Below are 16,889 nucleotides of genomic sequence, written 5' to 3' on the forward strand. Positions count from 1 at the left end.
TAGTTTGCGGTTGAAAATCTATTTCTGACGCGACGTAATGTACAACGGGCGTGCAGCGCTGTCGTGTTCGATGAATTTATTTCCCACGGAAAATTATTTTACCGCGGCCATAAACGTGTAATTTCTTCAATGCAATCTTTCACAAAAAAGATTTCTAAAAGAAAGGGAAAATATTCTGGAGAGATAGTTCTGTATCCAGTGAATATTGATGAACATTGCAGTTGAAATTTGATCATGCACGCATATTTTTTCCGATGTATACAAATTTTTTTCAGACGACGCCAGACAGTCTGACGTCATTCATACTTTGTTTGCGCACTGTTGCCAGGCAACAGCACGGACACCTTCACGGAAATATATAAACATATAAATATATGTTCGGCTCGAATTCGCACGGCTTAGCTCCCAATCGCGGCCTTCGGCCCGACAAATTTATTAACCTCGCTACGCGAGGAAATAGCGGTCACGGCGAAATTTAAGAGTTTGTATGGGAATATTTACGATCGGGCGTAAATATTCGCGTACAAACTCTTAAATTTCGCCGTGACCGCTAATCACCACAACTCACAGCTTGAGCTTGGGCTGCCTGTGGCCACGCAGGCTACACAGTTGGCGGCAAAAGCCATCCCATAAGGCCTTACGGTCCGTGCGTCCGGGTTCGCGTTCTCTTCCAATTTTTGAACGGTTTTAAGCGTAGCACAACACAGTTGATTTGAAAACTACAGAGAAGTTTTAAAGGTACGTATACCATGCTAATTTTTGTGTTACTATTAAGTTTCTAACTGTTGATGAAGTAGTCTGCGAATCAGTTAAAGAGCCATTCGTACACGAAAGTCGTGCAAGCGCGGAAGCGGAAGAGGGGGATTTGCATGTATTAATTTATTTTGGTTAGCTTTCTTTCGTTTTCTGTACCGTCAGGTTTTTTTCACAAGCCTTTTGAAATATTTGGAAAAGTTTCTAATGTACACAATATCTGTTGTCCTATTTGCGGAGCTTTATGAGAGGCGTTAGGCCCGGTTCAGACGCCGAACTTTTCATGAGCCGAACCTAATACCTCGAATTAAGTACATGAAAAGTTCGGCGTCTGAATCAGTTGAGAACGGCTGTTTCAATTTGGAACGGCTCAGCCGTTCTTCCCGCCTGGCACAGCCGGGAATTTCGGCTTTGGAACGGCTTTGATCCAGACGTCGAACTTTTCATGAGCCGAACCTAATGCATAAATTATTATAACGTATTTCAAATAAAAAAAAAGTAAAAAAAGTAAAACAAACGCTAACATTTCGATTGGTTTTGCTTCGAGTAAATTAAGTTCGGCTAATTGAGTTCGGCGTCTGAATCAAAAGGCGGGATTTTCGTGATTCGGGCCGACCCTAATTTGAATTAAGTTCGGCTCATGAAAAGTTCGGCGTCTGAACTGGGCCTTAGTGTCGCGCCATTCAAATTTAAAGAACCCGCGTTGGGTTACAGGGTTGCAAATCGAGCGGAGTCGATCATCAAAAACTGCAAAAACAATTAGTCAAAATGATCGATTAAATATCGATCATTCGGGATGAGATTGCTGATTACTAAAAATAAAACTAATTCATTTGTTTCTCTGAGTATGCATTCCAATCCCGAATCGAATAGAAAACGGGTAAAAACTGACCACCAAGTGTTAGATTCTCAAATTTACAACGAATGGTAGTTTTTATAGTTCGTATTAGCCTTAATCTTGAGGTTTAAGTCAAACTAATGAGTTGACACTTAGTGTCATGGAGCAAGTGAAGGCTGAAATCTACACAAAAGAGACGAAATTGTACAATGCTTGCAAATACATGTACAGCGTTACAGCTGAGTTACAGTGGAAAAAACCACAAACCTGCACAAGCTACACTATACATTTCTTACCCTGCGAGCAGATTCTGGTCGCGCCAGTGTGCTGGCAGGGAAATAAGAAACCTGACTGCAAACATTGATCCGATTATTTGATGTTGTTATTATTATTATTATTATTATTATTATTATTATTATTATTATTATTGTTGTTACAACTTTTTTTTTTAATTCATTGTCAGTTTACTGACCAACTCTTTTTAAAAGACTTTATTCAGGATGTCACTTGCATCCTTTAATCCCACCAAATCCTTCAATCTTCTATCCTGTGCACAGCTGCCTGATCCCTGAGAAAAAAAGTTAGAGAGGGAGTAGGTTGCTGTGACAGTTATGTGAAGCATATATATGTCATACTTTAAATTTTTTTAGATTTAGATGAGTGTCCAGACTTCTTGGTTTCATGAGATGTCGTCCAAAGTGGCAGCTTTAAAAGTTGTGTTTGAAGATGATGATACTCAGGAAACTCTTGTGTATTCAGGACAGACACTGCTAGCTCCACGTAAGTTATTTAGAGTTGGGAATATCCCCCGTATTAAACCCTTACAGGGATCTGTTAAAAATTTAAGGCAAACTTATTGTTCCTGCACAGTTGCCATAGAGCTAATTAATAGTTGCCCTAGAGCCAAAATTGTTACCCTTTTTCAGATAAGTTTAAGGTGAAACAATAACTGTATTTTAGATTAATTTTTTTTAATTTTTTAATGAGCATTATAAAAGGCTGCATTGGACCAAATTTGTCAGGCACTTAGGAAGAGCTGTTGTTAAATTATCAACATTTAAGCTTCCATTAAGAAGTAAGAGTCTCTTATATAATATGGCTATAAGTGATTTTACATTTCACTACAATTTGTACAACATTTGACATTTTGCCCTTTAGAAGTAATCTTTATTACCATGGAAATTTCTTGTGCATATGGTTTTTAATAACATATTGCTTACAAATGTACATGTACATGTATTTATTTCCTTTTCAATTTCAGTGCCACAACTCTGTAACTGGATGCTTACTGGAACACCTATAAAATTTCGTGTAAGCTTATTTTTCTCAGTGTTCCCTTTCATTTCTAAATTACTATAATTCTTTTCTAATAGAAACAATAGTGTTAATAATTATTTGTCTGTTTTGGTTGATGAATGTGGAGTTTGTCTTTGGAGACGGTTCTATGCTGGGCTAATAACAAGCAAATGCTTTTGCATATTTTAAAAAGTTTTTCTTTTCTTAATTTGTGAGCTGAAAAATTATACATTTGTAATCACACCATCACTGAAGTTAAAATTTGAAGGGCTTTTTGTGACAGGGGCATATGACTTGTGTTCTTTAAGCCTGGAAAACTGAACTGCTCTATATTCAGTTCTTTCTTGGCGTAGAGACTGGGCGTTTTGTTAGAAACACACACAGTAGCTACAGGAACCCTAGTCTCGTGGTTTCTCTATAATTTCCAAAGAGGAAAAAAAACCTGTGTGTGGATGAAAATATGACAATGGGATTATTTATGTCAAATGTTCATGATCAGAATGATCGCAACAACTGATCAGATTAGAGAAACCTGTGATGAGACTCACATTCTTATATTGACATCACATCGCTCCTACTTTCCCTAGTTTACCATGTTCCACAGTGTTGCACCCATGAGAAGTGAAATTTGGTGCTTTTATATGCCTCAAAAATGGGGGAAAAAATTGATGAGGAATTTGCAGTTCCAGAAAAAATCCATACCCACCCCATGGAAGGTCATCAAAAATTCCTTGGGGGAGGGGGCCGGTCTTAAAAGTCAAAATTTTAGAAGCAAAGTATGAAGCTAAACTGGAATTTCCTGGGGGGAAGGGGGGTGCAAAACAAAAAACCTTCCGTGGGGGGAGTATGGATATTTTCTGGAACTGCACAATGCGTAATACATGCCATGCAGAATTCATGGGTGTAAAGCCCTGTTAACATACATGTGTAGATTTTTTGCAATGTTTGTGGCACTTTTTGGAGAGTTACAGCTTCAATGTCCAGTGTGCAAACTAGCATCAATTTCAGCATGACTTATTACTGCATATTATATCGCAAGGCTTTTTAGTTAACCTATATGTTGTGTGTGTCCAGTATTCAGTTTTGAAATTTGAATGGAGTTTTGAAATTTACATGTCAGTTTCGAATATCCCCAGCGTGATTTCAGAGTCCCTTAGAAATTTCCCTAGTTTATTGACAGTATAAAGTTGAGAATTTTTCTTTTCGTTACAGCAGTAAGCACTTGGCTAATGTTTCCATAATGTTTTGAATTTTTTTTAATTAATGCATCTTTTTTGAAAAATTTTACAGAGCAATGTTCAAGATTCCATTCAAATGCCAGGGGGATTTGAATGTTCATTTCACTCTTGAAAAATACTGGTCGTGTGTGACAATTTAGGTAAATGAGTGTAAATGCTGCTTGGTGTAAATTTGCAGGATTTCTCAGTCTATAAAGGGTGGTATTGCACTGTATAAATAATTTACATAATACAATAATTTCTGCATTTTGATTAGCTAAGAGTATGTCAATTTATCCCAGACAGCGCAAAACAGTGACATTTCCAGTGCATATCTATAGGTGAAATTTACTTAATGATTAACAAATAATCACATGAATTTTCATGTAATTTGGAATAAGTGAGCACAGTGATATGTTTTGTTAATTTTTTTCACTTGTGCTCATTTATTCCAAATAATTACACTGATAATCATATGATTACCTATATATACAAATCAGACCAAAATTGTTGCTGGTTAAACTTATGTAGCAACAATACACGTGCAGTATTGGAAGGCGTAGTGAGCCTAGCTTACACAAAAATTGCAGTAAAGCATGACGAAATGTCACATAAAAAATTGCATGATTGTGTAAATGGCATGTAAAAGTTGCATATTTGTTTAGTTTCTGAATTCTTTCTTACAAGTGCGACTTCAATATATATTTTTTATTAAAACAAAACACCGGCCCTCACAGGCTGTATAAAATTTCCTTTTAAAAGTAAAAGTGATGATTGTTTGGAAATTCTGCTTGACTTTTATATGATTGACCTGTTCATTTATATTTAATTTAATAAATAATTATAGTTATTGTTCTTGTGTTTCAAGCCTGTGACTGCTGTCGTAAAGTTGTCCAATATTTTGGGAGTTACTGAAACATATCAACACATAACTGCAATGGAAGTTTATTCTGGGAAAAGTATTGAAGTAAGTTTACTTGTATCTTCAGTTGACTGTTTTTAGTTTCATAGTTTGAGTCATGCACTGACTCAGGTTGTCATATGAATGTATAAAACATATATTTGAAATACAGATGAAAGATTAAATAGTTGTTGAATAACTAATTACTCAGCTAGTTAATCTCTGTTTTAATTACACAGGAGTTACGTTTAGAAGACTACAATTTGAAGAGACCTCAGTATTCATCATCATGCTTTAGGCAAGTAGCTATTACTGTTTGTTCCAGTTGAACCGGTTTCAACAAGAAAGCCATAAAAGCATAATCAACAGCCTCATTAATGCTGCCTTCTACACCGCTTAGTACATTTAAGCCATTCCCCTCAGCAAGATTGAGCATACTGAATAGTTTGGGGCCATGGTCCCTAAACTTTTGAAGGATATCGTCACTGCTGATCTGTAGTTCACGAATCTTCACATTTACACCAGCGCGTGGTCGAGCATAAATACCAATCTTCTTCCATTGGCAAGCATCTTCTTAATGAACACCGTAATGTCCCTAAAGACCTTGACAGATATTTTTCTGTCCTTAAGAAGTGTATGAATAAGTTCGATTGCTTAGTTTACGAAATGTTGCCAATTAGAGAGTTAACACCATCTCTCAATGTCCAATCAGACTCAATTCAAGCTAAACTATTTACGTGACATTATATATTCAGACATTATGTTGATTTTTTGGTGAGCTATTTCTGACATTGACTTCATTTATTTCCTTCACTTCGAACTTGATAATGGCGTCATGACGACCCTGAAACATTATTTGTTTTTATCGTTTATTTTTACTTGAGTTGTTAATTGGAGCGAACTTATACAGTGCTTCACATTCACTTTCACTTTTTGACAGAGCAACACTTATAGGTCTAGGGTTGGTGATCGACATGAAGGGAAAGAAAAAAGAAAATTACAGAAAAAGAAGAAAAAGCTTAATCAAAAATTTAGTCTAGAGGAAGCGCATCAGGCTGCGTGACAGCAGCTTAATTGATAAGTAGCCCCCTTTTAAGTAACCAGTTATGAAAGTTCTGAAACTGTTGTCAGACTGAACTTAATCAATTATACATTCCTAGTGTGTATAATTTGTTGCGTCATATTCTCCTAAACGAGCACCGTGGCCTATCTTGTTACTCTTACTTACTAGCTGGAGCCAGCTTAAGCTCTGCTGTGTACTCCCTGGCCTTCCTAGTTTTAATTTTACTGTGATTATTAATTTTTACTTTTACTGTCTATCAAGTTCATGAGTGAGGGTGAAAGTTGTGTAAATAAATAGCTATTATCCTCCGAAGAGGATAATAAATATGTTTAAATCATCGGTCATCGCTAGAAACATGATGATGTTACCAGCCACTTGCAGGCTCAAATTAATGATACTTAACTATTTTCTGCCAATCATCCCAACCTATAACCCAATGTGTAATGCAGTGCAGTGTAGAGCACATCAACTGGAACTCCAATAACTCTTCCCCCTATGAAGATATTTTAAGTTCAACTCCCTTGCTTTGAATTTGCAAATAGCATTGACTATGATATGTGCACAAGCTAAGCCTTCTTGGAAGCATGTGTGTGTTCAACAAAGTGACATTGTGCATTTCCAGAAAAAAATCCCTACCCACCCCATGGAAGGTGATTCCTAGGGGAGGGGGGTCTTAAAAGTCAAAATTTTAGAAACAATGTATGAATTAATTTTAGCTAAACTGGAATTTCCTGGGGGCATGGGGGGTGCAAGACAAAAATCCTTCCGTGGGTGGAATATGGATATTTTCTGCATGCACATTGCTACAGAGCCTTATTCTAATTTCTGATGAACCATTTCTTGGTGGCCACTGACCCCATGACATTTCTGTAAGAGTTGCTGCTCAACTACAGTTCAACTGTGGTTCAATTTCATGTTCATTTCATATTATTTCAGTTTAGGCAAGTATAAGTACAAAGGTTCAACCTCATTTGGACAACAGGCTGAATCGCTGTTCAGATTATCAGAGCGGAGGGGGATATTTCCAGTTCCAAGTGAGTGCAAAAGTGGTAGTAATAATAATAATAATAATAATAATAATAATAATAATAATAATATTTTAGTAATCTTTATTGAGGTTACCAACGTCACAAAAAGTGGTTTCCAGAAGGTCAAGGGCCCTTGAATAAAAGGAACTAAGCTAAAACTTAAGACTAGCAAAGAAATACAAAGGATCGGAGACAGAATAGAATGAAAAAGTTAAATATTAGATAAATTAATTAGGTGGCAGTTTTAAAGATCAATCATAATATGGCATTAGACAGGCCACACTTAAAAACAGTCAGCGCAAGCTCCATTTCCCTTAAAGAGATGGTTAGTCTGTTCCAGGTGTTAGAGGCAAAATTAGCTGAAGACCAATGACCGCATTTTCTATTGGCATTGCTAAAATAATGTTGTAAAAACATTTCTTACATGTTTCTTAGTTCGGCACTGCTGGTACACACAACGTTTGTTGCTGGACCATTTTTTACTTGGTAGAAACAGAAAATATTTCAAGTTATTTTGAATTCTGAAAAAAAAAAAATGTTTCGCCAACAATATTTGATTCCCCTTTTACCCTGTGCAGGAATCATTTTGGGTAAACAAATGAATTTTTCTCCAACACTTAAATTGTTTCTTTGTTTAAGGGGGTGGGGAAGGTCTTAGGAACCACCTAAACCATCCCACTACAAGCAGTAAAAAATGCAAATTAAAGTAGGAAAAGTGAGGTTTCCACCATATTGTCCAACATAATTGCTGGTTTACTGAGGTTGAAAATGGGTATAAAGACTATGTAAAAGTCTAGGGGATTTGATGAAATATGGCTAGGTAAAGGGCGGTAGCACAAAGATGCCTCATTGGTGTGAATACATCTCGTCGGTTGTTTGTTCACACGGGCTTCCACTCGGTCACTTGTCTGCATTTCTGGTTTGTTCAGGTGTTCCTCCCTTTGCCCAGTTCTTCTTGCTATTCATGGGCATAAACATGTATAATAAACAATAAAATTTAACCAATTAAAAGCTGTATTAAAACATTAGGAGGAAGTTTCCTCATGTTTTGTTATACGTTTGGCTGTCATGGTACAGAGAAAGACTTCCTTCTCCAATGATCTGACACACAAAACATGCTTCATAAATGGTGTGAATACCGTCTACTAGGTAGCATCAATCCCAAAGTCAAAGATTTTTACTGAAACCAGTGGCTCTACCTCAGTGCATGTAAGACTTCATTACCTTAATTACCTGTGATGCTATCTGCATCACAGTAGCTTATAATAGTTATTATAAATTTAGCAAATTGGTTTTGAACAGTATTTTTGAGAATCTACCCTCTTTTCGATGTGGATGAAATTCATCAAAGTATTGCCAAAACTCCAGTTATTTCAGTCTTCAAGCACTAATTTGTGCCCACAGCCGATTTTGAGCTCAAACCTGAACAAATATACTCAATTTTCTGCTAAATGCCCGCATTTAGCTTCGTTTGTTTTACCTCGTCCTGAAGTATTTCTAATGATCTTCTTATTCAAGAATTTTAGTTTCGAGGCTGAATTCTCATTGCATCAAGAACTGACGGAGCTAAAGAATTTGGCAGAATTTTTACTGTGGTACCAGCTTTAAACTTTTTTGCATCAGTTTTTTCAGTCTTAAAAGAAATGATTTAGAAATACATGAAACAAGAAATATGAGTGATAGGAGGCAGTCAAATTTGTTAATGAAATGATGTATATTCAAGAGCTTAAACCAACATTGAACGTGCAGTCCGATTCTCTTCGTGCTAAAGTATTTAAGTAATTTAGCTTACCACTATGTTATGCAAATTCGCTTCAACTTACCCTTTTTACAAACCGCTTTTTATCATTAATTATGTAACCTTGATAATGGCGCAAGATGCACCGAAACGTCGGTTCCTATCACTCATATTTCTTGTTTCAAGTTTTTTCAGTGATGATTAAAATAGATTTATCATTAGCTAATAGCATGCAAGAAATTAGGTGGCTATTGTACTTGTGTTATTGCTTCTTTTACCAGCAGGTTCTTCTCAATGTGAACAGTTAGTTAGGTGTGAAGGTATGTCCTAGGTAGCTACAGTGTAGGTATGGGTAAGTACATGTAGATGGGTGCAGTGTAGAAGTGTAACATGGATGTGCAATCAGATAGAGATGAGATATTAAAATGAGGTTTATTACAGCCCATTGTTTGGTATTCCTAGAATTGAGGTAGAAAGCGTGAAAGTGAATTTGAACACGTTCAAGTGTTTTAAACGTTCTGCAACTTAGTCTGGCCTGTATCCACTTGTGGGAGATTACTAGAGTGTGTAAGACACAGGGGCAGTTAATTTCCTTTCTATTAATGTAATCATCGGTCAGTTCAGGTAAATTTAAGGACGGTGCCTACTAATACAGAAGTATTTTTCCGCGGTTTATGACTATGCGGGAAAAGCAGATTTTAACAAGGGCTATTGGAATCCAAAAAGACAATTTTTCAGGGATAATTAAGCAACAATAATTAAAAAGCAGTAAAATACAATGCAATGTATGGCGTTTTTTTCCTTATTGAAGCTTTATTATCTGTGAATAATGCACGGTTATCCTCAATTTTCTTTTTGGATACCAAGGACACTTGCTAAGTTCTGCTTTCTCTGCACAGCTTTAAACCGCGTAAAAATATCCCTGTATTAGTAGGCACCACCCATAGGAAACCCGAGTATCTCGAGATGCGCAGAACGTATGCGCAGTAACAAAAGTAGGCACTGTCCTTAAGCCATTTTCAAGTGTCTCATTCTTGGATGGTTGTGTGTTACTCCTATGCCAACAGTGTGGTAAACAATCATTACCTATGAGAATGATGTATTTTTCAAAGTTACTCAGGCATACTCGAAAAAAGGAAATCCGAGTGCTGCTATCAAGGGTCGAACCAGTAAGACCTTCCAATTACTAGTTCGCATGCTCTACCACTGAGCTACAGGAGACTCGTGGCAGCTAAGGCCATTAAACTAGATTCATGGGACAAACATCCTACATGCTGTTAGGATTTGAATTGATTTGATTTCAATTCTGCCTTGTACTCACTGTATTTCTTCTTGCAGTGTCCACAGAAGAAACGTCTCATGAAGACTCAAGTCCTCCATTTTCCTTCACGCCAAGCATCAATTTTATCTCAGAATCTGATCCTGCTCGTGTGTTCAGCCCAACACAGCCCCCAGCAGATGAGAAAGAACCACCATCAACTCTGACTGTTTCAGAAGGACAACAGCTCAGAGACGCTCTCCTTCAGAGTATTGTGAAGTGTATGCAGATACAGAACTCTCTATATAGACTTGTGTTAGTAAAGTTACAAGCACACATCACAGCTGATGGCCAAACTGATCCTCATCGCAGTGGTGCATGTGCTTCATCCAAGGCTCTCAATACAGAGGTGTCCAGGGAGGGTGCAAATGATGTTCCTAGTGCTCTGTTATGTGAACTCAAAGAGCCCCTTGAAGGTTTAATGCGCTGTGCAGACATTCAAAGGTCACTCTTCCAAAGACTTGTCACTGTGAATTCAATTACTGCTGAAGAGTTAACTGACCAGGTTGCAAGTTTACCCAGTTCAGGTGGCAATCGAGGTGAAGTTATCAGTCAAGGGTGAAATTGGCCTATCTTTGTTGCAAACGTGTATACCTCCTTTCATTTTAAATCTGGCATGCTAATTAGCAGAAGCTTAATTATCACCTAATCTAATAGATAACAGCTTGACCACGACCCTTTATTATTTCAGTTGCCTTCATGAAGTAAATTATAAACAGTGTCTTGATTTGTGTCCTTAAATTGCTGCTTTTTAGTTAAGATAATGCCCAGTGGCTGGTACCAAAGCCCTGAGAGCTCTGTAATCCCTAATCGTGTTTTAGAAAGCCTGGTTTTCATTAGCGACGCAAGCACAAAGCATAAGAGCTTTTTGTCTCGTGAAAATGAACGCGACGAAAGCACAACAAAAAGGGAAAATTTTGATCCTTGTGTTTGTGTTTGCGCTTGTGTTTATGTTTGCGTCGGGGCCGTTTTCACGGTGAAATAAGCATTCTTATGCTTGCGCTTGTGCTTGCGTCGCTAGTGAAAACCACGCTTAACTGATCATGCACCTTATACGAAAACAAATATTGGGAGACAGGTCTTAGTCTGCTGAAAAATTTTGGAGGATTATAAAACTAATGAGGGACAACTTATTAGTTGATAAGGTATCTGATCGTTCATTGGTTTGTTTGCAGAAGCCCAAACCGAGGCCCAGGTTAACATGTTAGCAGTTCAATATGACCTTGAAGAGATAACGTTTGAGAACAAAATGGATTGTGGCTATGTTCGAAATCCTTTTTCCAGTCGACCCCTCAGAGCTTCAACAAGTGAAGATGTCATACATCACATATCTGTTGCTGATAAACACTTAGTTGGTGTTTATCCAATAACTGCCCGACAGCTCCCACAGGGACAGGGCTGTTTAAAAACTGCAACAGGCAAGCTTGTGTACAGTGGCAAATGGCACAAAGGTAAAACTAATTTCAATAATTATCCACCACACATCACCTTTATTTACCCTCGGATTTTTAAGAGTAGCTTATGCAGCTAATATCTCCGAGCATTTACCCGCCCAACCATGAGAATATACAAAGACCAGACCACAACACCGGGAACTACGTCCCCTACTCTTTGCGAAAAGTGAGTGGGTTCTTTAACGTCCCACAGAGTTATTTACAAACAAGGGTTGTGAGACGGGGCCTACGGTTTCATCGTCCTTATCCGAGAAGACTAGAAAGTCTAACCGTTTGCAGATGTCAGAGCAAAGGCAGCACCGCTCCCTGTATGCAGCCCTGCTCCTTGTATATTTTTGACAAGACAAAATTATACCATTCCATACCTTAACCGTGGCGAAATCTAAAAATTAAGGCAAGTCCGTCAAAGTTAAGGTTTTTACATTGAGTTAAAGGCCGCCGTTGAGAATTTGAACGCTTTATAGGACTGTACAAAGTCTTATAAAGCGTTCAAATTGTCAACGGCCGCGGCGCCTGTAACCCAGTGTCGCTTGCACTCGAAGGTCATCGTCCCACTGCTTATCAATTATTACACGCTTTCTGGTGACATGAGCTTGGGCTGCCTGTGTTTGCAGAAGCACGTCAAACATGGCGCACAAATTTCACCAAGGCAACCTCGTTCAGGACGTGAATCAGAGAGACACTGGGAACGAGGTTGTCACCAAGGCAACTGTGTTGCTGTTAGAAAGAAGAAGAAGAAGCTGAAATATCGTGGGCCCCTTTTTGAGAAAAAAAAAAAGGCCCTCTTAAATCTCCGAATAGGGCTAATGGGCGTCAGAACCCAGTTTCCAGTACGAACCGTGTTATATGTGCAAGCAACCGCTAGCGAGATTAATTTTTATCCCATGGCATAGAGAATACAGCCAATCAGAAGGCTAGAAACTCGTTGCATATTCTGCGGTATGCAACGGGTAGTATTCCACGAAAAAATGCCGGCGTTCCTCGCGGCCTACAACTTTTTCCCGCCTAAAGATCGATTAAAGAACCTGCGACAGGTCAAAATTTTCATTCAGAAAAAATTACTGTCAACAACTAAAACATGAAAGAAGAATACCCCAGTTTTGACCTTAATTTTGAATTCCTGGAATTCAATGAGTGGCATGGGATAAATTAATTAGCAGTGCTTTCTCGTGGTATACCGTGAATATCCCACTCATGACTTGATTTTTCTTTGTATACATACTCGCCTAAGGGCACGTGTGTGTAATAAGAAAAATCAAGTCACTCGTGGGATATTTCACGGTATACCACTTGAAATCATTGCATAACTAGTATGTATCTGTAATGTTCCCCACAGGCAAAAGACATGGCAAGGGTGAAGGGCTCATTTTCTCTCTGCCTGGTGCTTATCATGGAGTCTACTCTGGTGCGTGGAAGCGTAACATGAGGTCAGTCCGCACTTGTTACTACTTTTAATCCAGTTAGAAGTCAATAAAATAAGTAAGCGACAAACCGATGAGTGGTGCCGGATCACTTGTAGACCTGGATCAAACACAAAATACTGACGGCAGACTGATCCCAACGGCGGACGTGACGAGCTTGATAGAATAAACAACAGAGGCTAGAATAACTGAAATATATTTTGTTAAAAAAAAACAAATATTTGCCCGATATTTCGGTTTGCAATACAAACCTTCCTTCTTTTTCGTTCAGCCCCCCAAGGAAAAAAATTTTTTTTTAATATGTTTCAGTTATTCTAGCCTTTGTTGTTTATTCTATCAAGCTCGTCACCTCCGCCGTTGGGATCAGTCTGCCGTGAGAAGTCAAGGATGATCTTTAAAGTTCCTTTGTGGCTGGTAATTGGTTAACTGATATGCATGCCAGTCACCAAACTTTGCAAGTTTACCTGAATTCTCACGCACTCACCCACTCACTCATTCACCCCTAAAAAACGCCCCCTCAATTTTCCCCCCGCACTCTAACAAGCTCACTCACTCATCTTCATTGTCCTCGTTGATGCATAAGGTCAACCTTGTCCCCAGGGCTACTCCCCTCCCAATCTACAAGGGAAATCCCTGTAAAGGAGGTTGGTTTAAGGTCGCAGCCATTCCCTTGTGTCTCGTGCATCAAGGAACATGTTTTGAGTCGTCTTTGAAAAAACAGTGGTGTTTTGGTTGAAAATTGAGAAAAGATGCGATTAAATTTACTTCTTTGCGAAGTCAGAGACACCTGTGCTACATAGCCTGTATGTATTCGTGTCCTATTCCCAGTTTCCTTTGCGCAGTACTGTCGTGTTTTATGTAATGTGGTATTCTGGTTACCAGGCATGGCCGTGGAAAGATGATATTCTCCTCTGGTGCGGTATATGAAGGTCAGTGGCAGTTCGACAAAATGACTGGTTATGGTACCTTGAAACTCCCGGATGGGACCATTCAGGAAGGGACTTGGAAAGATGGCTCGTTGCACGGCTGCGCTGTCTTTACTTGGCCCCATGGTGTCGCTGAGTACCGCGAATATGATGCAAGCCGAGGTTGGTTTCTACTTTTGTTCGGTTTTTACAGTCAATTTGCGTCACGCGTGACCGATATTTTTGAAATTTACATGTTAGTTTTGAACGTTGCCAACGAGATTTCAGAGTTCCCGTAGAAATTTCCCTAGTTTATTGACGGTATAAGGCTATGAATTTTTCTTACATTACATTACTATTTTTTTTTCTGTTAATGCGTCTTTTTTGGAAAGATATCCAGAGAAATGTTCGACATTCCATTCACATGTCGGACATTACAAAGAGAAATTCGAATGTTCATTTTATTTGCGGAAATACTGGTCACGCGTGACGTGAATTGACTTTCTCAAACTCATTAACAATTCATGAAGAAAAAACAAAGGAAATCACTACCGTGAAGGAGGTTTGGAAATGTGATCTTAATTATCATAAAATTTTGTGAACTTTTGCTTCGAATTTCTCCAAGAATTATCAATAGTTCGAGAAGCTATATCAAACACTCGAACACTCGAAAGAGTGTTTCCTCCTATTTCCAAACACCTCGAAGTTTGTTAAAAAGAAAATACTCGGCTCCGCCTCGTTTTTGCAACCTACTTCTCGGTGTTTGGAAATCGGAGGAAGTACTCTTCCTCGTGTTTGATTTCAGTTGTTGTTTTCGTGTTACATTGGTGTGAAGGTTTTGTTGCGTGGAAGTGCGAGTTTGCTAACTACTGTTACTTTCTTTCATGTAAATGGCCTAATGGTAAGCATTCCCCCCACCCCTCCCCAGCTGGCATTTACAAAAGATGTTGATGTAATATATCGAACACCCGCAAGATTGTTTCATCCCATTTCCAAACACCAAGAAGCGCATCGAAAAAACGAGGGGCAGCCGAGTTTATTTTAACCAACCTCGAGTTTAGGAACTTTAGTTCAGCCATGATCGCCATCGTCATGATCATCATCGTTGTTCATTCACAATTTTCTCATAAGGCCATTTCCGAGTTACTGTGAACCTCGTTACGAAAGCGAGTAAAAGTGTAAAGTTTTTCACATGAAAATTAGTTTGGTTTGCATATGAATGAGAACTAGTTTTCATAATAAAAACTTTGCACTTAGCCTCACTTTCATAATAGGGTTCAAAGCAACTTGGAAATGGCCTATTAGCACTTATTCACACTTGCAGACTTAGTTTTTGTTTTGTGAACACGAGTTTCGTGTTCATACCAAGTGAATCAGCCATATTTTCACATAGGATCACTGCAATGACCTGTTATATCAAAGGAACAAAGTAGGTGAACGTGTAAACCAAGATATAACGTACCATGTGAAAATATGGTTCACTGGTGAGGATTCGAACCCCGGTGTCCTGCGTTCAAGGCAGACGTGATAACCACTACACTACAGGCGTGTTATAAGCGTCTGAAACACTATTGTTCGCCATGTGAAGGGAGGCGGAAGGGGGGGGGGGGGGTGGGGCAGAGGGGCTGGTATTCCAACGAAAAAGTGAGATAGTAAGTCGAGAAGAAAGACGGGAAGTGATAAGCTAGCCAAACGATAACTCAATTAGATTTCTTTTGTCAATTGCAGGTCAATTGTCTTCTTGTAAAATCACAAAGGAAGCTGCCGAAACTGTTTCACAGCAAAGCTCCATTCGATGCCAGCTCTTGAACTTACGTGAATGTGTTAATGAACTTAAAGACGAGAAACGCTTCCTCGCGGAGCAGCTGAACACATACAAAATGGAACACTCTGAAGCAATTAGCACAGTCATAGCCACACTCGATAGGATGCAAAGAAGCTTTACTACACAACAGAAGCAGGAACTTCGGAACCAGCAAGAAGAATGTGACAAGAAGATGAAACAGGCAGAATCAAAAAGCGCTGAAAGAATCCGCCAGTTGGAAAAAGAGCTCGAACAAACGCTAAACGCGCAGCAGTGTTCGATTTGTTTCGAACGCCCTCGTGACTGTATTATTATGCCGTGTACTCATTTGCTGTATTGCCGAACATGCGTGTCTGAGCATAAAAGAAAGGGTGGCACCCGCTGCCCCGCTTGCCGCGGGCCCATTTCTGGTGAAATCCTCTGTAATGTCAATAATTCATCGTGAGAATTTGAATTCGGCTTGAAAACTATAAGAAATTTTTAAAAACGAAAACAGAACACAGACGTATTCAATATGTGAAGTTTACCTATAAACGCTCAGGCAATCCTTGTAATTTCGCGAAACTTTTGAAAGAAATTCAGTCATAAAACTGGACAGTAATTTTATTGTGTCTTTTACTATATACTACGATTTTGGCAAAAAGAGTTGCTACTCTCTAAGGGTCCCCATTTCATTTAGCAACTGCTTTCCACATTCTTTCAAATTCACGGCTGAAACTTCATAATAAAGAGTAGTGAAGCGATAAGTGAGTGGATGTTTTTTTCCTTGTACGCTGATTGGTTCTGACTCGTTTTACCTCAAGGCTAAGAAAAATCGGAGTTAATCTGGAAAGATGCATTGTACTGCCAAATGGAAACACTAGTTTCAATTGACGCGATTTAATTTTTAATCGGGCGAGCTTGTCTAATATTAACTGCAATATTTTACGCGACGTTAAACACCTGGTGGAGTTCTTCTACTTCTTTATTTTTTTAATTATTCAACTCGCGCTTGTTTGATATGATATGATTATAGCCAATTCGGCGCTACGCGCCTTGTTCGCTATCTATCATCTCATATCCAACGCGCGCTTGTGGAATAACTGCTTATTGTCAAGCGCCGTTTGTCCAGGGCTTTATCCCAGGAAGCGCGCGCTTGCGAACTTCAGTAGCT

General features: G+C 38.7%; 1 protein-coding gene across 3 annotated transcripts; it reads left to right on the plus strand.

Moving 5' to 3' along the window:
* Positions 1–650: 650 nt before the first annotated feature.
* LOC146474491 (uncharacterized) lies at positions 651–16,326 on the plus strand. Of its 3 annotated transcripts, none has more exons than XM_085117096.1 (12): positions 651–738; positions 2,242–2,371; positions 2,853–2,902; positions 4,973–5,071; positions 5,245–5,303; positions 7,005–7,102; positions 9,116–9,154; positions 10,173–10,691; positions 11,328–11,603; positions 12,943–13,033; positions 13,910–14,115; positions 15,661–16,326. In XM_085117096.1, exons 2-12 carry the CDS (start codon positions 2,248–2,250, stop codon positions 16,179–16,181), a joined length of 2,082 nt encoding a protein of 693 aa, XP_084973222.1. In that variant the 5' UTR covers positions 651–738; positions 2,242–2,247; the 3' UTR covers positions 16,182–16,326. The 3 variants fall into 3 exon arrangements, with proteins under 3 accessions (XP_084973222.1, XP_084973223.1, XP_084973224.1); XM_085117097.1 differs by having other exon boundaries at positions 9,119–9,154; XM_085117098.1 differs by lacking the exon at positions 9,116–9,154.
* Positions 16,327–16,889: the final 563 nt, after the last annotated feature.

This window comes from Pavona decussata, unplaced genomic scaffold, assembly GCF_977016875.1.
Source record: "Pavona decussata unplaced genomic scaffold, jaPavDecu1.1 SCAFFOLD_89, whole genome shotgun sequence".
Classification (NCBI taxonomy): domain Eukaryota; kingdom Metazoa; phylum Cnidaria; class Anthozoa; order Scleractinia; family Agariciidae; genus Pavona; species Pavona decussata.